This window comes from Ovis canadensis, chromosome 14, assembly GCF_042477335.2.
Source record: "Ovis canadensis isolate MfBH-ARS-UI-01 breed Bighorn chromosome 14, ARS-UI_OviCan_v2, whole genome shotgun sequence".
Classification (NCBI taxonomy): Eukaryota; Metazoa; Chordata; class Mammalia; order Artiodactyla; family Bovidae; genus Ovis; species Ovis canadensis.
Window position 1 is genome coordinate 23,602,838 of NC_091258.1, and position 22,443 is coordinate 23,625,280.

Sequence of the window (22,443 nt, forward strand, 5' to 3'; positions counted from 1 at the left end):
GGCAGCCGGAGGGCAGTCTCACCTTGTCCACGATCCTCCCCGTGACTCCCATGCCATTGAGGATGGTGACGTTGACGATAGTCGGCATGCCCCCATAGTAGATAGGCTGGGAGCAGTAGGGCCACATGTAAGGACACTCGGTCAGGTCGATGTAGCTGGGGCTCAAACTGAAACAGACAGAACAGCATTACAGCAGACAGAGTCGGAGACGGCAATGACGGAACACAACCGCAGGAAAGCGTCATCAGGGCGGACCTGAGCCTCAGCCAGGGTCTGGGAACCTGGCCTCACAGCACTCCCTGCAGTGAGGAGGCCTCCAGGCCAGCCGGCCTCGCCTGCGGCACAGGGGCGTGCGTGGGCATCACCTCTGCCCCACGAGCCTGGAGCCTGGAGCTCGCGAGGAACAAGTGCGTGAGCGGCCCCAGGGCAGACCTGGACTCAGTCTCAAGTCATGGGCAAAGATGGACTTTTTAATAACTAGACCTGGGATAAATGGGTGGCCATTTGGTAAAAGATAAAATTAGATTCACAACTCACACCATACATATTGGAGTAAACCCCAAATGGAACAGTCTCAAGTAAATAAAGGAAAGCAAACAAGTAGAAGAAAACAGGGGCGAGTCTCTCCTTTACCTCAGGGCATGTGCCTCAAAATCCAGGGGCAAAAACAGCAACAGGCACACTAACACAGCAGTTAGAACAAAAGAGACCGCACGGCCAGAAACACTTCTATGACAAAAGGCAGCGAACAAACTGGGAGAAATACCTGCAGCAAAAGGTTACTTATCCTAATACGTAAACAACAGTTAGACCAAGGGACAAAAACCCCAGAAAAAAGAAATGAACAAACACTTCACAGGAAAGATATAGAAAAAGTTCTTCCCTACAGACAAAGTGTTTAAACTCACTCACAGCCTGAGAACTGCAAATAAAAGCAACCCTGAGGGAGCACTTCCCATGTGTCAGACAGGCATGAAGTGCAGCTCTGGGCAGACAGGCCAGCGGTACCCCCTGGGCACCCTCTGCTCTCAGCCTGGACCCAGCGACCCTGCTTCTAGGAATCTTCCCTACAGACACAACTCCAACAAAACTAGCACACACAGACACAAGCAGCTTAAAATGACGAGATACTGAAAACATTTTAAATGCCCATATATAGACATGTACTTGAATACACAAAGGTATCCACACTAGGAAGCTATAAAAAAGGAGAAGCAAGATCTCTGTGAATGGATACAAAGTGATTTCCAGGACACCTTTACATGAAAAAGGTACAAAACAGTATTTACAATAATGTATCCTTCATGTAACAAAGGGGATATATAAGAAGATAGATATGTATCTGCTCATTTGTGAAAAAAGAAATTCAAGAAGGATAAGTCAAAAACACCTGGCCTTGTTACCTGTGGGGGCAGAGGAGCGGGGGGCAGAACAGAGGGATGGGAGGACCACACCTGGCCAGGTACATTCTGTGCAGCTCAGACCTTAAAGTCACTGTCCTCTTTCACAATGCAATACGTATCCAGCTGAATCAACCAGAATGTAGTGGGAATCCAAAAAGAAATACACATACTAACCAGTGAACTCAACTATATTGAAAATAAAAGGCAAAATCAGACTGACAGGGCCTGGTGGGGAGGAAGAAAAGAAATGAACAGAGGTCACTAAAAATATGATTCAGTTCAGTTCAGTTCAGTCGCTCAGTCGTGTCCGACTCTTTGTGACCCCATGAATCGCAGCACGCCAGGCCTCCCTATCCATCACCAACTCCCGGAGTTTACTCAAGAGTCGCGTCCATCCAGTCAGTGATACCATCCAGCCATCCCATCCTCTGTCGTCCCCTTCTTCTCCTGCCCCCAGTCCCTCCCAGCATCAGAGTCTTTTCCAATGAGTCAACTCTTCACGAGGTGGCCAAAGTACTGGAGTTTCAGCTTTAGCATCATTCCTTCCAAAGAAATCCCAAGGCTGATCTCCTTCAGAATGGACTGGTTGGATCTCCCTGCAGTCCAAGGGACTCTCAAGAGTCTTCTCCAACACCACAGTTCAAACGCATCAATTCTTCGGCACTCAGCCTTCTTCACAACCCAACTCTCACATCCATACATGACCACTGGAAAAACCATAGCCTTGACTAGACGGATCTTAGTCGGCAAAATAATGTCTCTGGTTTTGAATGTGCTATCTAGGCTGGTCATAACTTTCCTTCCAAGGAGTAAGTGTCTTTTAATTTCATGGCTGCAATCACCATCTGCAGTGATTTTGGAGTCCAAAAAATAAAGTCTGACACTGTTTCCACCTTTTCCCCATCTATTTCCCGTGAAGTGATGGGACCAGATGCCATGATCTTCGTTTCCTGAATGTTGGGCTTTAAGCCAACTTTTTCACTTTCCTCTTTTACTTTCATCAAGAGGCTTTTTAGTTCCTCTTCACTTTCTGCCATAAGGGTGGTGTCATCTGCATATCTGAGGTTATTGATATTTCTCTCGGCAATCTTGATTCCAGCTTGTGTTTCTTCCAGTCCAGCGTTTCTCATGATGTACTCTGCATAGAAGTTAAATAAGCAGGGTGACAATATACAGCTTTGACATACTCCTTTTCCTATTTGGAACCAGTCTGTTGCTCCATGTCCAGTTCTAACTGTTGCTTCCTGGCCTGCACATTCTATAAATCTAAAAAGAACTACCCACAACTGCTATCCTCTAGGGATTAGCAGGGTGAACTTCTGTTCACCAGGGTGCGAGTTACAGCTCTAAAACTTTCCACGCGTGTGTCCTAGGACCGCGTCAACAGAGACACGGCGAAGAGTGACAGCCAGGCTGCCTGCTGCTGGAGGAAGACAGCCAGCGAGAAGACTGAGCGCCACGTGTGGGGCGCGAGACAGGTGGCATCAGACACAGGAAAGGTACAGGAGTGCGCATGTGGACACTCGCCGGCTCGGTCTGCAGGAAGGGCTGAGAAACAAGCAGAAGCACAGCCACCAAGAGCACATCTGGAGCCAGGAGTCCATTTCTAAACCCCACTCTCCAGCTGAAGGACCAGGGCTGCTTGGACAAAGAACTGATACCCACAGTGGGCGTAGAAATGCTGCCAGTGGACAACGATGGAGACACACTGAAAAGACACAGGAGCCAAACAGAAGGAACTCCAGAGAGCCAAATCTGGGACAACAGGAGCAATGAACAAAGAAAGACATTAATGGATTATAGTCAGAGTGAAACAAGGATCTCTGTCCATGCTGATGTAACTGAAATAATACGAGAGGAAGACAGCATTTCCTTACAGCAGAATTTCAGTTAATAAATGCACAAGGAGTGAGAGAAGCAGAAAATCACCAGGGGCAACCTCTATATAAGAACCATTACAGGAAAGAACCATCTAAGGATACTAAAGGTAGTGACGGAAGGTATGGCAAGAAGCAAGATCATCTTCAAGCGTGCACCCCCAAGACACTTCGCAGTCCCAGAGAGACAGTGAGCCCCTGCAGTGGACCCTGGCACAGCCTCTCCCGCTGCCCAGCCCCGGACACTCCACCACATCTGTGCCAGGGACCGAGCGCAGCGGGCACCAGAGCCGGCCCCGCCCTGGGGACTCAGCCTCCTCTAACAGTGACCTTGATTCAGGGATTCTCCGGGAAAAGGAAAGATTTCAAACCTGTGCTGGCGTGAGGGTCCCCTCCCCATTTCTCCCACCTCTTCCCCCAGAAGATCTCTTGGCGCCTGCTTCCTGGAGGGTCCAGCCTGACACATCACCTGAACCTCAGGATGCAGACAAGCACCGCCAAGAACAAAAGGAAGGGCACTGAGGCAATGAGCCCAGCTGGAGAAAACCAAGGACATGTGGCAACTAACCACAACACCGATGCTGGCCTGGATCCTGGACCAGGCTGAGGAAAATCTGGGCAAAATCCAAACATAGCCTGCAGGTTAGCGGATGGTAATGCACCACTGTTAACTGCTAGGCTATGTGGTGTGTGCAATGGTTACATAAGATGCTAACACCAGAAAAGCCAGGGCAGGGCTGGAGTCCTGATGTACGATATATAAGAACGTCCATATGAGTTTTGCAAATTTCTGTAAGTTTAAGGTTACTTCATAAAAAGTTTTACTAAGTAAAAAAAAGCAGGAATTCATTGCTTTAAATCACTGACATTACAAACAGCAGAATGTGGGGAAGTGGGGAGTAGTCCTGGTATCCCAGCAGAAGCAGTAGCATGAAGCTCCCCAAGGCCCCCAAGCCTTGTTGGTGGGGTGGGTTCTGTTTTGAGGCAAATAGCCTGTGCTGAGGGAGCCCAGGAAGAGGAGAAAGGCGGGCACACCAACCTGGCCTGGGGCTTGTAGCTGTTGAGGATCTGATAGGCTCGGAGGAGATCCAGTTTGCCGTGGCCTTGCTCAAACATGTTGACACCGGGAAGCCGCCGGGCGGATGCGATCAGGGCCTGCTTCATGCTGGCTGGGTTTACCAGTTCACGTTTCTGGACTGTGCTGGGGGGAGAACCACATATGTGCTCATCTGCTCTTAGCAAAAGAAGGAAAACCAGACCATCCCTAACCCATAGCAGTGCAATCACACGACCTCCAACCTTGCTCTATATCTAATGGGATCTTCAGTAAAATTTGTGTAAGACAAGGGCAAACATGCTCATTTCTGCTCCTGTCTCGGGACTGACCACTTACCTCCTTCCAAGTGGCTATGAGAGCACGGACTCTGGGTTCATACTAAACTAACCAGGAAAACATATTTTCCTACTAACTCAATACAGCTGACCTCAGAGGTTGCAAGTAGGAGCTACAGTTCCTGACAGATGGACACAGCCTGGATGGGAGAAAGGGAGGATGGAGGTGGGTCCAGCAGGCACTCGATGCTGCGTGGCCTAGTCACGGCCAGGAGGGAAGCCGTGACTTCCCTGAGGACAGCCCCACAGGTCTGTTTTGTCTGGAGACCCTAGTGGGTCGGGCCTGGTGGAGGGCTCAGCATCAGAACACAACTGGACTCAGGCAGCAGCACCCACTCTCGCTTGCTTTAGAACACCAGCATTAAAACACGTGCGTTTGTGTACCTACATGTTATTAATACGAGTAAACTGTGACTCCCTAAATACAGAAAAAATCCAGTAAACAGTAAAGAAAAATTCTCTCTCCACAGTTGCTAAGCATTTTTCTTCGAGGATGGCTGGTCTTGGAGTGTTACTGTGTTTTTTGCTAACAGGTCTAGATGGGAATCTGACTTCAGGAGATGTGAGAATAAAGTAGAACTTTTGGCAGAAACAAGAACTGCTCACAGCTCAGCCCGAGGCGGACGCCCTGCCCCTCCTGCCGACGGAACAAGACCAGGCTGCAGCTCCGGCTGCTCCTGGGGCTCTAAGACCAGAGCTGAGGAAGCGCTTCGCTGTGGCCTGGCATCTGCACGAGCTGCTTCTCACACTACAAAGCAGTGCTGAGCCCCCAGAGGTGCTCTCCGTGCTGCAGGGAGAAGGGAAGCGAAGGCGACCTCCCCACTGAAAGCGTCGTGCTCAGAGAGGCTGAGAGGCTGGCACGGCGGGCACCGAGGACTCCCCTCCTGCCCCTGACAGCAGGAGAGCAGGCAGCCCCCACCCTCGGCAACGCCCCAGGACCCTCGAGACAGACTCCTGGCTCCTGCAGACACGGGCAAGGCCCCGTGGCAAGCTGGGCAGCCACAGGACTCGGCCCCTGGCCTGCTGCCACCCACCCCTCCCAACCAAGCAGCACTCACCTCAGCAGCAAGGTGACAGCACCAGCCACCACCGGCGAAGCCACGCTGGTCCCTGAGAGGGCCCGGCACCCCCCTTTCATGCCTGAGCCCCGCACTCCAGCGCCGTAGGTGACAATGTCAGGCTTCACGCGGCCATAGCCTCCAGGAAGCTCCTGCAACAACAGTAGTGTGGTCTCCATCAGGCCCCCATGAGGGCATACAGCCCTCAGCAGTTATGAGTGAATGAAACCAGAAATGCCATCAGCTAAATAGCACAGCCTGAGCACGCTGCTGGTTTTCATCTGAAATTCACTGCAATTCAGAAGAAGCTTAAATGATCATACAGAAAATAAAATTATTTTTGATGTGTTTTTATAATGACCAGCATAATGCAATGCTCTTCAGCATTTAAAAAGTGAATATCTAAAATTTTGCTAACATGCAAGACTGGAAACTGATTCATAGACAACTTAAAAACTAGAAATATGTTAGAAAAATCAGCAAGTTAAAATTAAAAATTAGGAAAAAAAAAAAGACACATTTTCTTAATAAGGTAAAAAGTTATATGATACGACTGGCATTTCAATCTATCACCAGAAGGGAAAGAACGACTTAGAACAGTCAGTGTAGACATACAAGCAACCTAGGGTAAGACTTTAACTGAGTACTCTCTTAAGCTTCCCTGAAACTGGGGGAAATGATAATTCCACTGGCACTTATATTCTGGAAGAAAGAACACATGTGAAGTGAAAACTCCTTCCTGGCCACCACATAAATGGGCTCTGGACCTGCACACATGGGACACTGAGCAAAGATGTCTTCACCTGCAGCTTCGCAGATTATTCAGGAACATTTCTCAAAATGCCGTTACAACACTTGCCTCGATAAAGGCCAAGGACACAGCAGGTGGGTGAGAAAGACCAGGACAGCGGGTACAGGTCAGGTGCCCGGCTGCCATCCGAGGCAGCATCTGCTCGGACGGGAGGGTGAGCCAGACGCATAACTACAGCTCACGGAAGTACACACACATGCACGCGTGCGCACACACACAGACACTCCAGCAGGAAGAGAGCCCCGCCTACCCAGGTGGTCATTCCCCGCGAGGAGAAGCGGGCGATGTTGTCCTCAAAGTCGATGCCGCCCACTCCGATGACATCCATCTGGTCAGCAGGGTTGTTCAGAGTCCTGCATCAGGCACAGAGACACAAGGGGAGAGGACCGTTTTAAACGAAAGACTCAAATGAGGGCCAAGTCTGAGTCTGCAGCAGGCGCTCCTGTGGCGCGACATGGGCTGCGGCCCTGGTAGCGCACCGCCACCTCTGCTAGCTCCGTCTCCTCACAGTGGACACCCTCTCCTTCTCGCCTTCCTTCCCGCCCTGTCAGCTTCCCACCTTCCTGCACCAGGCTCACGTCTCCCTCTACTGCCAGCCGTGAAGGAACACGCCCTCTGAGCTTCACAGGACCAGTCACTGGCACAGCATCACCTACGTACGCGCCCTCACATCACCTCCCAACTGCTGCAAGTGCGTCCTCCTGCCTCCCCAGCTTGAGTCCAGATCCAGCGGAAGGAACTACAGCCACAGACGCGTCCCTGCCACCGTCAGAAACAAAGCTCTCAAAGGTCTCGGGTAGCTGTCCCCTCCCTCACAGCAACCATGGGGGCCACTCATCTCTCAGCAACCTGAGCTCCTCAGGGAGATGACACAGACGCACCAGGGAAGACCGTGCAATTCTCCCCAGCACCTCAAGGGCACTAGATCTACAAAGAAATGATGGTGAAGCAGGGGGAGTCAAGGTGGAAGTCAAGACGAAGCTGAACTTTTGGAAAGTATAAGAGCACCAGTTATGGAGCTTTGTCTATTTCAGCTCCACCACCAGTAAATGAACTCCGGAACCACAACTGGCTCCATGTAGCTGAAATGACATCAGCAGGATTCTCTGTTTTAACCCATGGAGTCGATCCTGGCACTGCCTCCCTAGCTCACCCACCACCAACACACTACCAGCTGGTTGTACAAAGGCACCACACTGATTTTTCAGTTGGCTGACAGTGAAAGTTTACAAATTTCTGTGACATCAGAGAGCAGAGATTAGAACAGAAATCACTGGCAGAACTTCCCACTGAAGCTAGTACCAAAGATTGCCACCTTCCTGCCCTCCCCCTCTCCCTGTCAGCCCCACACTTTGTGAGTGTTAAACCCTTAACATACAGAGGAAAGCATCAACAAAGCTTTGCTGGCACTGAAAAGCTGGACGTGCAGCGTAGACTCCCAGGCACTATTTAGTCCAAGTGTCAAGGGGGCCACACCCCAGAGAGCTCCCAGAAGGGGTACCCACGGGGACAGATCAGGCAGTGCCAGACCTACAATACACAGCTTGGCTTCTTAGTGCATTACGGTCACCCAACCTGCCCTACCCAATGCCAGCAACAAGCCACACCCACTCAGGATGGGCCCTGGTGAGCGGGTACCACCCTCGGCCCGCCCACCAATTGGTGGATCCCGTGAGGCTCCATGGGCAGACACAAATCTGACACTGGGGCCGCCTCTCCTGGGATCCTTGCTAACACGCTGAGCACAAGTAGCTCTCTGATTAGAGGCTCCCACATGTGACTGCCCACAGGAGTACAAGGATTCCAGAAGAGTGACCAGCGTGTGCAGAGCAGTCAGGATGGCATGTGGAAGAGCTGGTATGAGTGGAAAGGCAAGCCAAGGGTGTGGGGGCAGCGGGGGCAGTCAGCAGCAGGAGCAGGTGATGGCGATGGAAACATGGGGTCCCCAGGGAGACCCAGAGAGGAGCCAGACTTGGGGGAGATGTGCACAGAACAGTGAGCAATGAGGCCATAGCTGTGGAACTCTGCCTCATCCAACTTCCTGCCGGGACACATCCACACCACCTTCACACTAGCAGGGTAGGTGAGCAAGCGCAACAAACACCACGTGGCCCACAGAGACTCCACTGTTTACTGTCTGCTGCTTTCACAGAAAGTCTGCCCACTCCAGGCTAGACTAGAGGAGACCCTGAAACCCAAGGAGAAACTGAGATCTGAGCAGGCAGTAGCAATCCACCGCAGATTCCTAGTTAAAGAAACTGCTTGTCTGCATTTTAACAACAGAAACACGGAAAAAGGAAGGGAAAGGAGCAGCCACCGCTCACAGAGGCTCAGTGTCCATGGCGCTCTCCCTTGGCTGCCTCATGCCATCCTCCAGCCACCACCCTGAGGAAGGTCTCGCGCCCTCTGGAGCCACATGCGGTGGCCAGGCCTCAGGAAAGCAAAGGTCCCTCAGCCTAAGGACGGGCAGACCTGCCTGGCTCCGTCCCACATCCCCCGCGCAAGGAAGGGAGGGCTGGGGAGACTGAGGGCAGAAGGAGCTGGAAACCGACAATAACATGGGGGTGCTGAGCTGTGGATGGCTGGCCTTGGGCAGGGACATCAGAACTGGGGGAGGGGTAAATGGAGAAACATTAGAAAGAGAAGACAAGAGCACCTCAAGAGAGATTGCTAAGTAACTGGTGTCTGTCACAGCAGAACTTAGTTGGGGACATGTTTATGCCACTCACACTCGTGAGTCACAACCTGGACCCCCACAAGGAGAGTGGGATCAATGACGGAACTGAGGCTGGAACCATGACCTGGAGCGTCATTAATTTCATCGAGTTCAGCCTAATCCTCCGCCCTGGACAGTTTCACACATGCTGTCAGGGCTCCTGGGGCCTGCTCCATGCAGCCACACAGCCAGGACGCCACGCAAGACAGCACACGAGCTTTGCGGGGCATGAGCACACAGCCGTGCCAGCGGCTCTCCTGGACCGGGGCACGCGGGGGCAGGACTGAGCGTTCGGTTCTTCCCCTGCATCACCGCAAAACCCCTGCCACAGCACTGAACCGCACCCATCCCAGGAACCCATCAAGGACGATGACAGATGCCCCATGCTAAGTGTGTCAGCCCAAGACATTACTAGAGACGCTATTACAGAATAAAGCTCGGAGCTGTAAGCAGAAAGGAAATTCGGATCTCTAACAGATACCACCTGTGAACCAGTGACTAACGTCCCGGATCTCCGGTCACTCTGAAGTGACCTGACTCACCACACAACTGAGCACAAAGGGACCTGTCTGTGACACTGCTCTCTGCCCTCCCATCCAACCTGATCCTTCCTGTCTGTGTCCGCCATGCCAGCCTGCACGCTCTCCTGTTAAATTTCGCTGCATCCGCATCTTTTCCTAAAAAGGCAGGCATCTCATCTACCTCCTCACCCTGTGCTCTGCGCACAGTGGGTCTCAATAAATACTGTGGAACCCACTTATTTCTAGTAGATTTACTCTCCTGACTGCTTGCAGGAGTAAAAAGAGTAGAATAAAAACGTTAGGCCTCCAAATTGCTATTTCCAGTAAAGGTGAAAAAAAAAATTACACAGAAACAAGACTGTCCTTGAGTCACAACCGCTGGAGTATGTGGGTACCTGAGATTCATTACTAAGTCTTTTTTGTATGTATTGAAAAGTTCCACAATGCAAAGTTTTAGATAGATACAAACAGGTACAGAAAAATACAGAGACAGACAGACAACAGTGTTTCAGTTATTTCAAGGAAAAAAATACCTCTAAGGTCATTCCTATCAAGAGATACTTACCCATAAAGAGGCCCATCATTGCCAATAGCAGAAACCATGATGACATTGTTAGCTGTTAATTCCCACACCTACAAAATTAGCAAGCATTTACTTATGAAAGGACATCACTTTTAGACAATCAACATATAAATGTCCAAAAACAACTTTCAAAAACAGAACTAAAACATAAGAGATCCCTGGAAGTGCAACATCGGGCCAGGACAGACACGGTAAGTCTGGCAGCCAGTGTGTCTAGAAGAGAGACTCCAGGACACAGGTCCCTGCGGCAGAGCAGACCCGGGCTTTCCTGACACGCCCAGAGAAGACGGGCCTCATGCTCAGGTGAGAGGCACCAACATGGCGCCGTGACCTGCTACCCACAAGTCTCTGCAGCTCACGCCCTCAGAGCTGTCCCCACGTGGGTGACAAAGCCACCAGCAGGCTAGACCCCAAGCAAAGTGGGAAGGGGAGAGCAGGAGCTGCCACCATGCCAGCACAGGCCCCTGCAGAGACAGGGCCAACCTTGTCGACGAAGGGGTGGTCCATGAAGTCAGGGCCGCCGATGCTCAGGTTCAGCACGTCAACCTTCCTGAGGATGGCGTAGTTGAAGGCGTCCAGGAACCAGGACGTGTAGGAGACCTGGCCATGAGAAAACAGGGCTTCAGGACTTGCAGTGAAGCCTCCAAGTACCAGGCTGCCAGTGGCATGGAGCGGTCACGTGAACTTCAGAAAGAGGTCCCAAGAACCACGAAGGCTCCGCCAGGTACACTACACCCAGAGCCTCCGCTCCTCGGGCCTGGACGCTGGGGAGGGCAGGGTCCCAGGTCTCGCCGGGTCTCACATCCAGCACCTTCCTGACCTTACAGCCCGCCTGCCCGCCCAGGGGAGACCCCAAACTTCTAGTTGCCGCTCTTGCAGAAGGACCTGTCCTAAGACACATCTATTCAGTTAAGTTTTTCCAAACAGTTTAACATATTTAATATTCTTTATTCCTAAATAGACTGAACGTCATTTCACAGAATTATTTCTCTAATAGTTATTATTTCTCTCATAGCTTCCTCACAAAAGTTAAATTACTTCATGTACCACCATTCAGGTGCTTTATAAGGTACAAAATTAAACAGAGTAGAAAATAATAGACTGAAAACAATGGAGTAAAGTGCTGGAGGGAATAAAGACTTTCAATCCAGAATTTGAGACTCAGTTAAAATAGTTTTTTGAGAATAAAGATGAAATAAAGATATTTTCAGATAAACTAGAGCTGAGAGAAATCATAGCTAACAGACTGCATTACAAGCAATACTAAAGGCATCTCTTCATGCTGAAAGGAAATTATATGATGTGGAAACTTAAATCCACAGGTAAAAATAAAGAGCACTACAAATTAAAAGTGTGAATAAACATAAAATGTTAAAAAAAACAGTAGAAAGAGAATATGATTCAGAATTATGCTTTTTAAAGGCTCTTAAACAAGACAATATAGTTACACTTGCTTGAATATGCAAAAAACATTCTAGGAGGAGAGGATATAAGCACAAAAGAAAGCATCACTTGGGGGACTTGGGGAAGTGAGGTAAAAACCTGCTGGATGGGAGGGTTGGGAGAATTATCCCTGTGTGCCCTGGATGTTTGTGAATTATGTATTACCTGGGCAAAAATTAGACTTTAACAATAAATAACTAGCCAGGACCCTCCCTCTTTCCAGGAACATTTCCAAATGCAGACCCAGGGCGCAAGCTTCTAAATCCTCATGACCCAACATGATGCTGGGTGCTGGGCACAAGCGACCCCAGTCCAGCAAAGCAGCAAGAGCACAAACGTGGATTATCCTCAAGTACACGTGTGCCCGAGGCATGGTGGACAGGAGAAACGGGAGGGCAAGGAACCCCCCTGGAGTAGGGCCTTTGGTGTTCCGGTGAGGCTGGTGAAGGGGGCGGCGGCAGGAGGGCAAAGCCACGTGGGGGGCCGGGAGATGCTCAGCACCATGGATATGCATTGCCTTTAAACCAGCCTGTTCTTTTCACATTGTAAAACCAATTCTTTAAGTTTTAGGGGCCCTCAAAACACATACCTGGTTGTTGGTAAAGACTCTGAAAATATGAAGCTCTGCGTCGGGAGCAAATCCCTGGCACTCTCTCATGCTGGCTATCACACCTGCCACGAATGTGCCATGGCCCAACCCTGCTGTCCGAAAGGAAAAAGTCATGAAGCATGGCTGATAATGTGGGCCATCGATTCAAACAGACTCCTTCTCCAAGTCCAAGACACAGTCCCCAGTGCCTCTCCAGGGCCTCCACTCAGAGACTGCACCTCACCAGCCCCACCTCGGGGGCCAACAGCTTCTGCTCCCCCCAAACAGCAAGGATTCCTCCCACCAGGCAACCCCTCTCCTCAGTCACCTCCCAACCTCCTCTGAGATACTTAGAAAAGCTTCTGCCAAAGGCACAAAGCAACTTGGGTTTGTCTGAATACCTGTTGTATACAGACTATTTAATCATTTACAAAGGAAAATCCCCTCAGCTGATAAAACAGAAGATGGGAGCGACCAGAAATGCCCCTCAGGCCCCCGGCCACCCACCGTCGTCCAGCGTTCGCTCATTGGTCCAGTTGGTTCTCTCCTTCACGTTTTTGAAGTGGGGGTGCTTCTCACTTAGCCCAGTGTCAAACACGGCAACCCTTACATTAGTGCCTTATTCCAAGAAGAGAGTAGAATCGTGTTCAGAAAAACCACTGTTCTGGATTTTTGTGTATAAAATACATTCCCTACTGGGACCCACACAGAACACCAAGGGACCCAGAGGCAAAGCCTGCCCACGGAATGCACACAGTAGGGATGCCTGGGGCCTGGCTGAGCCGAGGCCAGCGAGAGGGACAGCTGAGGATGGCCGACACCAGCTGCTAAGTAAGACCTGTGGACACACAGGAAGTCCCTCTGGCCACCCCTCAACCGTCACCCGCACCCAGGCGTGAAACCACCTCCCCCAAATCCTCCGCTGATGGACTGTCCTCTTCAGGCCATTTTCTCCAGGCTCCATTCCCCTTTGAGAGGCCCTGGGGGTAGTGCAGAGCACAAGGCCCTCACTCATAGGAGCGGGGGGGGGGGGGGGCTCCTCCTCCTGACAAGGACTCAGTGCTGTTCACTCATGAAAACAACTCTGCAGACACGAGCTTTCACCCACATGCAGGGAAAACCACACTTAAAGGAAAACCACTATACTACACACTTTCCTATAATAACAAGTCTATCTCAGATACTGGTCAAAAGCCAAGCGCACCAATGTGAAATATGACTGATACTGTCAGATCAAGAAATTCTAGAAAATACGTAGGAAAAAAAATACAACATACTCATATTATTTAAAAGCTAACAGGAGTAAGCCTTGATACGTGAATGTCTTTCCAGTAAGAGAATTGTGTTTACGTATCAATACTAAATATTAAATAATCAATTTACAATGAAATAACCATCAAAGTATATTGTTTCCTTTTTTTAAATGCACACACAATACTAGAAAATAGCTAGTGTGGGGGAAATAAAAAATGCTTTTCTGATGATTAGAGATTTTCTGTTTTGTGAAGCTTTTGCCCTAAAAAGATAAACCAAGAGGAAATCATCATTTAATAAAATGTCAGTCTCCCGAGTGTTAAGTCTGAGCAGGGGTAAGGTCTCTGGGTCTCTAAGCCAAGGAGAAATGGAAAGACACTAAGACAAACTGTGACGTATCAGGGGCCAGAGACATGAGCTGATGTTTAGGACCCAAACTTCCACATCAGTTAAAACAGGAATTTTCTGCCATGCAGTAAGAAAAAACATCTGATTGGCTGTGAGTTCTATTTTCTAAGAAACAGTCTTTAATATTGTTTCCTGCTCTGAAACAAAAAATCACAATCTCGACAATCACTTAGCCATGCTGCACACAGGCCACTGCATGCGAGGATGAGCTCAAATCAAGGTGACATCTCTGGATCTGACTTCCTTCCCCGGGAAATGACAGAACTCCACTGGACTGCCAGTCAGCCCTGGTGTGGGCAGTAAGTACTGTGTCTGCTCACGTGCAACAACAGGAAAGAACATGCCCTGACCACCTCAGAAACATAAGACACACAAAGTCAGCAGGACTAGACAAAGACAGGAGCTGCCACCCACACGCTGGACAAAGGGACAGCTGAGTGCGTCCAGCTCAACCTGCAGAAGCAGATGCATGAGGTGGCACACCCTCAGCTACAGGTGCTGGAGAGGGAGGAGGCCTGCCCGGCCCCCACGCCCACCTGTGTAGCCCATCTGCCACAGCACGTCGGCCTGCAGCGTCTGGGCGACCTGGCGCGGGATGGCCCTGAGCAGCCGCCGACTCGAGTGTCTCCCAGTGGCGTGCCAGAAGCCGGAGCCCAGGGAGAGGCTGGCCCTGCGCAGGGGCCGTGACGACTGCCACTTCTGGCTCCAGCGGGTCTCGTTACAGGGCGGGCCAGGCTCAGCTGCAGGCAAGGAAAGAGAGCAGAAACTCAGGATGCATACCTGTCAGGGGAAACTCCTTCCACCAGTGCAGTGACCCCCTCCTGAGACCCCCGTGCGGGAGAGTGACACTCTCTCCCCTCTGCTAGAAGAAACTTCTCAACACAGTTACATCCACAGGACATTATTTAGCCACCACATTCTTCCCAAACAGTTCTTTACCTGGAATCTTCTAACCAATAAGAGGGAGAGAACAACTGATAAAATGATTACTCCTAAAGAAATAAAGTCAGTTTTGATACTGAAATTGAAGAAATGCTTGGTATTTCACCAACCACTTATTCTCCATGAACCAAAGGGGGTCGGGGGGGTGGGGGGGCAGAGTGCAAGAAAACGTGCACCAAGGAACGGTGCAGTTTCTCCATTTACTGTGTGATCTCAGACAGGAAGAAGTCCTGTGACCCCAGGACACCTTGCTCCGACCTTGTCCTACTGTGACCTGTTCAAGGTCCTCAGCACGAGTATCTACCAGAACATCGCCCTTCAAAAACCAAAACACCTACACAGGACTCGGGGAGACCTGCTGGGGGCAACATTTTACATCTTGATTTTGTTGGCAGGTACTTGACTGCACTTTTATCAAGACCTGCCAAACTGTGCACTAAAAAGCATGAATTTTACCATCTGTAAGCATTTGTTTTTTAATGGAAGAAAAAAGTAGAAATATCACAAGGGTGTCCCTTTACCTTTCAAAAACCATGCTATAAAGAAGAAAAAAACATATTTCAAACCCTTCTCTAGAGGACCACCTGTAATACTACTGAGGTTCAGTTTCTAAAGGAAGTTATTATTGCTCTCCTTCCGGTCTCACCAGGCTACACCCATGAAAATACAAGGACCTGGAGAAATACACAGTTGTGTCAATTCCATTAAGTGACTATTTGCACACTGCAACTGAAACAATTCTGCACTGACCCTCCCATATTGACTCTATGCCTTCAGTCAACAGCCAGGGCACTAACTGAAGGACAATATTCAGACCAAGGAGGGTCTGTCATGCTCTCCCTCCAGCAGACCATACTACACCCGGAGGACTCGGTTCTGGCTTTACTCGTTAGGAGCAATTTAGAGAAAACGGGACATATTTGCAAGCAAGCCATTAAAAGGGTAAGGCCAGGTCCTATGAGTAGCCCCTGAAGGAACTGGTATCTATTATCCAAGAGACAAGTAACAGATAGGGGACACCAATCTGTCCTCCAAACGCCTCGCAGTGCTGTCTCGTGGAAATCAGGTCAGCTCTGTCTTACAGCCCACCGAGACCAGGGGTGGGATCCAGAGTGTGACAGGTTCCCACCCTAAATAAAGCAAAGCATTCTAACAATAGAGCCACAGAAAACTGAGTTGGGTTTTTTGGCTGCACCATGCAGCATACAGGATCTTAGTTCCCTGACCAGGGATTGAACCCAGGCCCCAGCACTGAAAGCTCAGAGTCCTGACCACTGGACCTCCAGGGAATTCCCAAAAATGAACATTTAACATCTGCTTATAACAGCCCAAGAACTCTGCTAAGCTCTCTTCACATGCACTATTTCCTTTCACCTTCAGAAGAACTCAGATGGGTAGCGTCATCTCCATTTTCTGGATGAGCGGAAGCTTAAAGAAAAGATGCTCACCACAGGTACCCACAGCTCATGACCAGAGGAAGAGGTACGTCACTTCCCTTCAGGGCAGCCCAGCAGCTGACAACCATGCTGGAGAGGACACAGAAGGGGACCCCCAGCCACGAAGCTCCACGTACTCCCCATGCTACCACATTTTCTAAAACACTCTGCAGCTCTTTAAAGGATAAAAAGACACCAGGCATACATTTGGCTAACTGCACAGGTCTGATTTGTTTGTATCTTCATGGACTGCTTTGAGGTGACTGCTTTTCAAAGAGAACACACGAAACATGGACTAATGGAAAGAGCTCTGCAAGGTCAGACACCCCTGAACTCTGCAGCTGGCACGTGAACTGGCTTGTCCCCGGGTGTGTTTTTAAACCTCAGAGGCTCACAGGCCTCTTATTTCATTTCCTTTCTAATGAAAGAAACAACAGTAAGCAGTAACAGCTATTATCTATTTGCTACCCCAGTTTCTGACGGACAGGGAAAAACCCTTTCCCCTGCAAGTAGTACACCTGCTTTGGAAACCAGCATATTCTAATCCTCACTTGGTTATCTGAGAAGGAACTTCTCTCCACAGGCACGTCGTAAGGACTCGGAGAGTGAGCCCTGGAGCTGAAAGGGACTCAGCAAATTCCTTCCATCCCCGCACATGCCCGGCTTCCAGCTTCAACAAGCCCAGCCGAGGCACAATGGTGCACGGTCAGGAGGGTCTGAGAAAAGCAAAATGAAACCCAAAGAAAAGGCATTTTGCCAGATGCATCCAAAATAAAAACTCGCACTGAAAGACACAAAATGCAAGCAAGGAGACTCAAAGACACCATCTTAGTTTCCAAGCGTGAAGGGGAGTCAGGGCCTCATAGCCTGAAGGCTCGTCATGGCCTCACAGCCTGAAGGCTCTGAGAGAAACCTGGTGAAAACCTCTTCCCACACAACAGAGATCATTCTTACTGCAAACTTTCAATCAGAAGCACAAAGTCTCTTTCCTGGTTTTTTTATTCCTGCTGAGAAAGTGTTCACAGCTGATGAAAGACGGGGTGTTCACTGCACTATTTCTCAGATACTGCCCTGTGTCAACACACACACCCCCTCTGCTTCCAGCACAGCAGAAATGCACACAGACCAGCCCTCGGGAGCAGTACTCACCCTCCGTGTACTTGAGGGAACGAAAGACTTTCCGCTGGGGTGTTACCCGCTTGATGTTTGGATGGTCTTCAAGAGTCAGCAGCCCCGCCTTCTGTTTCTCTTTTATCTGAATCACCTCAAAATCACTAGGGTAGTCACTGGATGGATTGTTTCGAGGTATAATTCTCCAGTTGTCAATTGCACTGCTCTTCAGGGCGCTTGAAATAAATGAATTTCTAGCTTTGGCCGTAAAGTATCCATTGAAAGCCACAATGTACTCTGAAATCAATGACCACAAAATAAAAATAAGAACTTACAAACCTATATTATGACATTATACAAGAGTATATCTAATATAACATTTTCCTGGTAAAAGAAAACATATATATCATAAAACCTATAGGAGAAAGAGCAGTAAACAGACTAAACATCCTGGATGGCAGTTTCCAGAGTTCTGAGCTACAACGATCTGTATGAACCCCAATGATCACAGGACACATCACTGAAAACCAGACACCTGAGCTATTTTTCAAACACCGAATGTTAAGAGAAGTTTGAGCATATGACAGAGAAATGCACGTAAGGTTTCAAGGAGGAAGGAGGAATTCAGAGAAGTGAAGGCTCTCTTCTTCCTGAGAAGTTAACGAAACTTAGAGCAGATCTTATAAGACTTATTGCTTAGTTATTCACAACTGGTCACATAAACTTTCAGCCCCTCCAAAGTCCCTCACCAGCTACCATGACATCTGTCCCATGGAATCCAAGTTTAGGGAAATAATTCAGAATGTCAATTTCTTTGCTTTATATAAAATAATTAAACTGAAAAACCAAACCAGCAGAATATACAAACACTACGCACTCAGCCCATTTGACATTCATTGCAGAAGAGAGGGAAATGTTTTTGGCAAAAGCTAATGTTTATAATAAATCTGAAAAAAAGAAAACAAAAAAACCCAACACACTGAGGGGGAAGTCCCTAACATTTAAAATAATATCATTACCATATTCCACAACCGTTGAGGAGAACTCCACCTTCAAAGCCAGGTGGGAACAGCCGGGGCATGGGGCCTTTTCAAAAGGTTTCTTTTCCAGTCTGTTGCCCAGATGCTTCTTCCCGCAGAGCAAAACCACCAGCAGAAGCAGCCAGATGTTGACAAGCTTCATGGTCGTAGTGAGTACGGTCATAAAATCGCATAAACTCAAATCGCACTTTTTTCTTTCTTGATTATAAGTTAATTTTTGTTTCAGCTAAAAGCTGAAACATTACTGATCCGCCATTTTACAGTCTTGTCCAACGTAAATAAAAGTTAAATTTCATGGCCCCTTGTGGCTTGGCCTGAAACAAGGCTTTCATTTCTTTCTTCGTTTCTTCTCCATTTTGGGCCTCAGGCTTCGCTCACTCTGGCCCAGACCCCTGAGTCCTACACTCCATGTGCACCACGGAACCAAAGGCCAGCGGGGATGAGTGATCACTCTGTGAGCCAGTCTACAAAACAAAGCAAGCACACAGGGACATGAGCAGCACACCGACAGAGCCACGGAGGTTTCGCAGTCTCTGAAATTTGGATAAGAGGGTCTAAAAGCCACACCAGCTATAAGACAAAACAAATGCCTGATGCAACCAAGAAACATCTATGGGCTCATTTTAATTTAGTTACTCCTCACCCCTTTCAGGGGGAAAACAAAGTTTTAAGACAGCTTCAAAAATAAAACAGGATAAATGAGAAAAACGGAGGAAAACAAGGATAACAAATAACCCCCAGAATACTAAGCACATTAGCCCTGAGCTAATGAATGGGAGTCATGACTCTGCTCAAGTTCCTTCCCTTTGCCTCAATTTCAGATTCTTGTCTTTTCCTATCCTATGCATTTCTTTATCCCCAGGGCGTTGCCCTAATCAGCACTTTAATTCCCCATGTGTATTTAATTCCCCATGTGCACTGTTAGTCCCTCAGTATGTTGGACTCTTTGCAATCCAAGGCTCCTGTCTATGGGATTCTCCAGGCAAGAACACTGGAGTGGGTTACCAATTAAATTCCACCAGTGTTCCAAGTAAAAGCTTGGTACACATCCTTTTCTTTCTACTGTAAAAGTAACATCTAAGAACAGACTAATTTCCATACAATTTATGTACATACCACCCTCTAAGACACACTGTGCTTTGAAATTACTCAAACTACACTTTTTCAGGTTTTGAAGTATTTTCTGCTGATTCTTTGAAGAGAGCATGGAAGAGTTTTTATTGTCAGTAAATGTATTTTACCGGAAGCCTCAGAACTTAAAGACTTTCAACCTGTGTTATAAAATCAGATTCTCTCTTTACTGGATGTGGTATGAAAGGACGGACAGTTGGTGAGGTAAAAGCTTTTGCCAGAGAAAAATGTGATTTGAGTATTAAATTGCATGTAAGCACAAATACCTTTCAAAACATCTGAATGGCAAAGAAAAGGGTAATTCTTCACAGTGAAGAACAGAGCAGCAGTTAAAAAACAAAAAACACAGGCTGTAGCACGTCCAGAAAAACATACTGCACAGATCACATCAGAAACAGAAATAACCCAGCAGAGGGAAAAAAGAGCAACGAGACAATCCTTCCTTCCATAGCTACTTGTTTCTAAGAAGAAAACATTTAGGACAAGGAGTCAGCCCCTTTTTGAGAGAGGTGTGTCAAGGTATTAATAAACCCATTCTTCCAGCAGAAACTGGTATCTGAGAACAACAAGGGGTTTGTGGTTTGTAGGACTATTCACGTGTGCTTCTATAGGAAAGCACTGATGAACAGAAAACAGTGATAAATACAGATAAGCAGTTGGAGTATCTAAACAATCTTTGCAATAATAATTAGTACATCCATCATTATAATAACAAATGATATGAAAAGCAGGCCTAACTCGGACTGGAAACCAAGGTTGGTGGAACAGTTAATCAGATAGAAATTAAATATTAAAAGCTATTTCCATAGCAACATGGAGAACAAGAGAATGTCAATCATATAAACAAAAACAACGACCAGAAGAGAAAGATGGAAGAAAAGCAACAGGGGACACCAAAAGCCACCCCAACCTGTTTTAGAGGAAGCCACGTGGGAGTGAGCCCCAAGTTTCTGTTCATATTTGGTCCTCACAGCAAGGAGGTATCACAGAATATAATTACCTGAAGCATACACCTGGCTCATTGTATTACAGGTCAAAGACGAGAAAGCTAATCACAGTGATAAAGGCTCGCGTGATACAGGAAATGAACGTACAGTGAAAAAACAATTAAAAAAATAAAATACAAATAGAATGCTACAGAATCTATGACACATTTGGACTGGATACCACACAAATATTAGTGAGCGTCACCAGTGAGCAAACGTTAGACTCAGTAAGTTGAGTTGCATCAACTTTCAGTAAACCTGTTCCAAAATAATTCACACACAGGTAACGACAATGAACTTAAAAGTCAGCCTGTAGGGAGAGAAGGCTGACGCTCTCTTACAACTGAGGCAGTGCCCACGCCATCACTGGGGGTGGCAAGGCCAGCCCCCAGCTACGGACCTCTGCAGCCCTGGCCTGTCTGCTTTAAAGATACAGTGCCCTGCTCCTCCGTGGGGCTCTGGAGGCACCCCTCACCGTGTCCACGATGGCTCCTTCCACTCACTCCCCAGTGCAGTCCTGGAGAGCACGTTCCCCTGGCCAAGCAGACCATCTAGCAGCAAACACACATGCAGCAACAAGCACAGGTAAGCACAGAGGATGGAAACACAAACACCTACACAGACACACAGGAAAGGAAAAACGCTTTTTATAAAACAACAGGCTGAGGACAAGAAGGCAGGTGTTGGTGGGAGAGCCTCAGCAGCCCAGCCTGTGTGGAGTGATGGAGATGGCGGTGGGGGCCGGGGTGGGGGGGGCCTGGCGAGGGGTGTCAGAATCTGAGTGAGGGGTCAGCAGCGACAGAAGACACTGATTCGGTCAAATAAATATTTTGTAGAGAATGGGAGGCACCTTTCTCACCGTCAGAGAAGGAAGTCTCAAACATGAAGGGAAACACTGGAATGAACCATGCAGGATGACAATGGAAACACTGGTGTGAATGCAAGGTTTGCAACACACAGATGTAGAAACATACACTCGCACCAACATATGGACGTGTATCTCTTAGCTCTGTCTGCTCAAGGAAAGAGCACGGGGGCAGCAATATTCTCACAGGAGGGACCCCCTCACCCCCACTAGTGCCCAGCACTGCTTTTCCAAACACTATACTCCACTGGAAGAAACCAGGCTCCTTAGAGAGTGAGCGAGTTTCAGGCTGGGCAAGGTAAAAAGAGACAAATCTGGAACACCTGTGGCAAAGAGGAAGAAGGGCTCCAGAACGGTGGGGAGGGTCACAGGGGCCCACTGGGATCTGAGCATCAAAGTAAACAGTGACAGTAACAGATCTTGACCCACTGAGGACAAAAGGAAAACACGAGTCCACCATGGCATTACACACAGAAGAGACACTGAAGTGCAAAGAGGATTAAGCTCTTCTCATGATCTCAGAATGTCTCCCAACAAAATCCTGAGTTACAAAAGGAAGTAGAGGAATGCTAGGATGGAGATGCTTCATCAAGTTAACCAGAGATGGGACAAACAGACCCGGGCCCACCAGGCAGACGTGGTGGAAGAGCCTGGCATCTCCTGAGGCGTTCCTGCCAAAGACACACAAGTTGAATCAGGTCATGAGGAAACATCAGGACCCAAACTGAAGGACATCTTTCAGAACAACTGGCCTACAACCTCCCTAAGTACTGAGGGAATGAAAACCAAGGAACTGCTGAGATTAGGCTCCAGACTGAAGGCAACTCAAGACTCTGAACTGGATCCCTTTGCTGTGAGGATGTTACTGGAACAAACAA

General features: G+C 48.5%; 1 protein-coding gene across 3 annotated transcripts in view; it reads right to left on the reverse strand.

The window, feature by feature from the left end:
- MBTPS1 (membrane bound transcription factor peptidase, site 1) overlaps positions 1-22,443 on the reverse strand; it is a 45,321-nt gene that overhangs the window by 16,979 nt on the left and 5,899 nt on the right. For all 3 annotated transcript variants that reach the window (XM_069552567.1, XM_069552566.1, XM_069552568.1), the window contains 11 exons: positions 18,563-19,047; positions 17,583-17,840; positions 14,592-14,795; positions 12,901-13,011; positions 12,394-12,503; positions 10,845-10,961; positions 10,344-10,411; positions 6,792-6,894; positions 5,731-5,882; positions 4,320-4,481; positions 23-167 (listed from right to left, as the gene is read on the reverse strand). In XM_069552567.1, coding sequence (XP_069408668.1) covers positions 23-167; positions 4,320-4,481; positions 5,731-5,882; positions 6,792-6,894; positions 10,344-10,411; positions 10,845-10,961; positions 12,394-12,503; positions 12,901-13,011; positions 14,592-14,795; positions 17,583-17,840; positions 18,563-18,746 — 1,614 coding nt within the window. In that variant the 5' untranslated portion in view covers positions 18,747-19,047. The remainder of the gene's footprint in view (positions 1-22; positions 168-4,319; positions 4,482-5,730; positions 5,883-6,791; positions 6,895-10,343; positions 10,412-10,844; positions 10,962-12,393; positions 12,504-12,900; positions 13,012-14,591; positions 14,796-17,582; positions 17,841-18,562; positions 19,048-22,443) is intronic.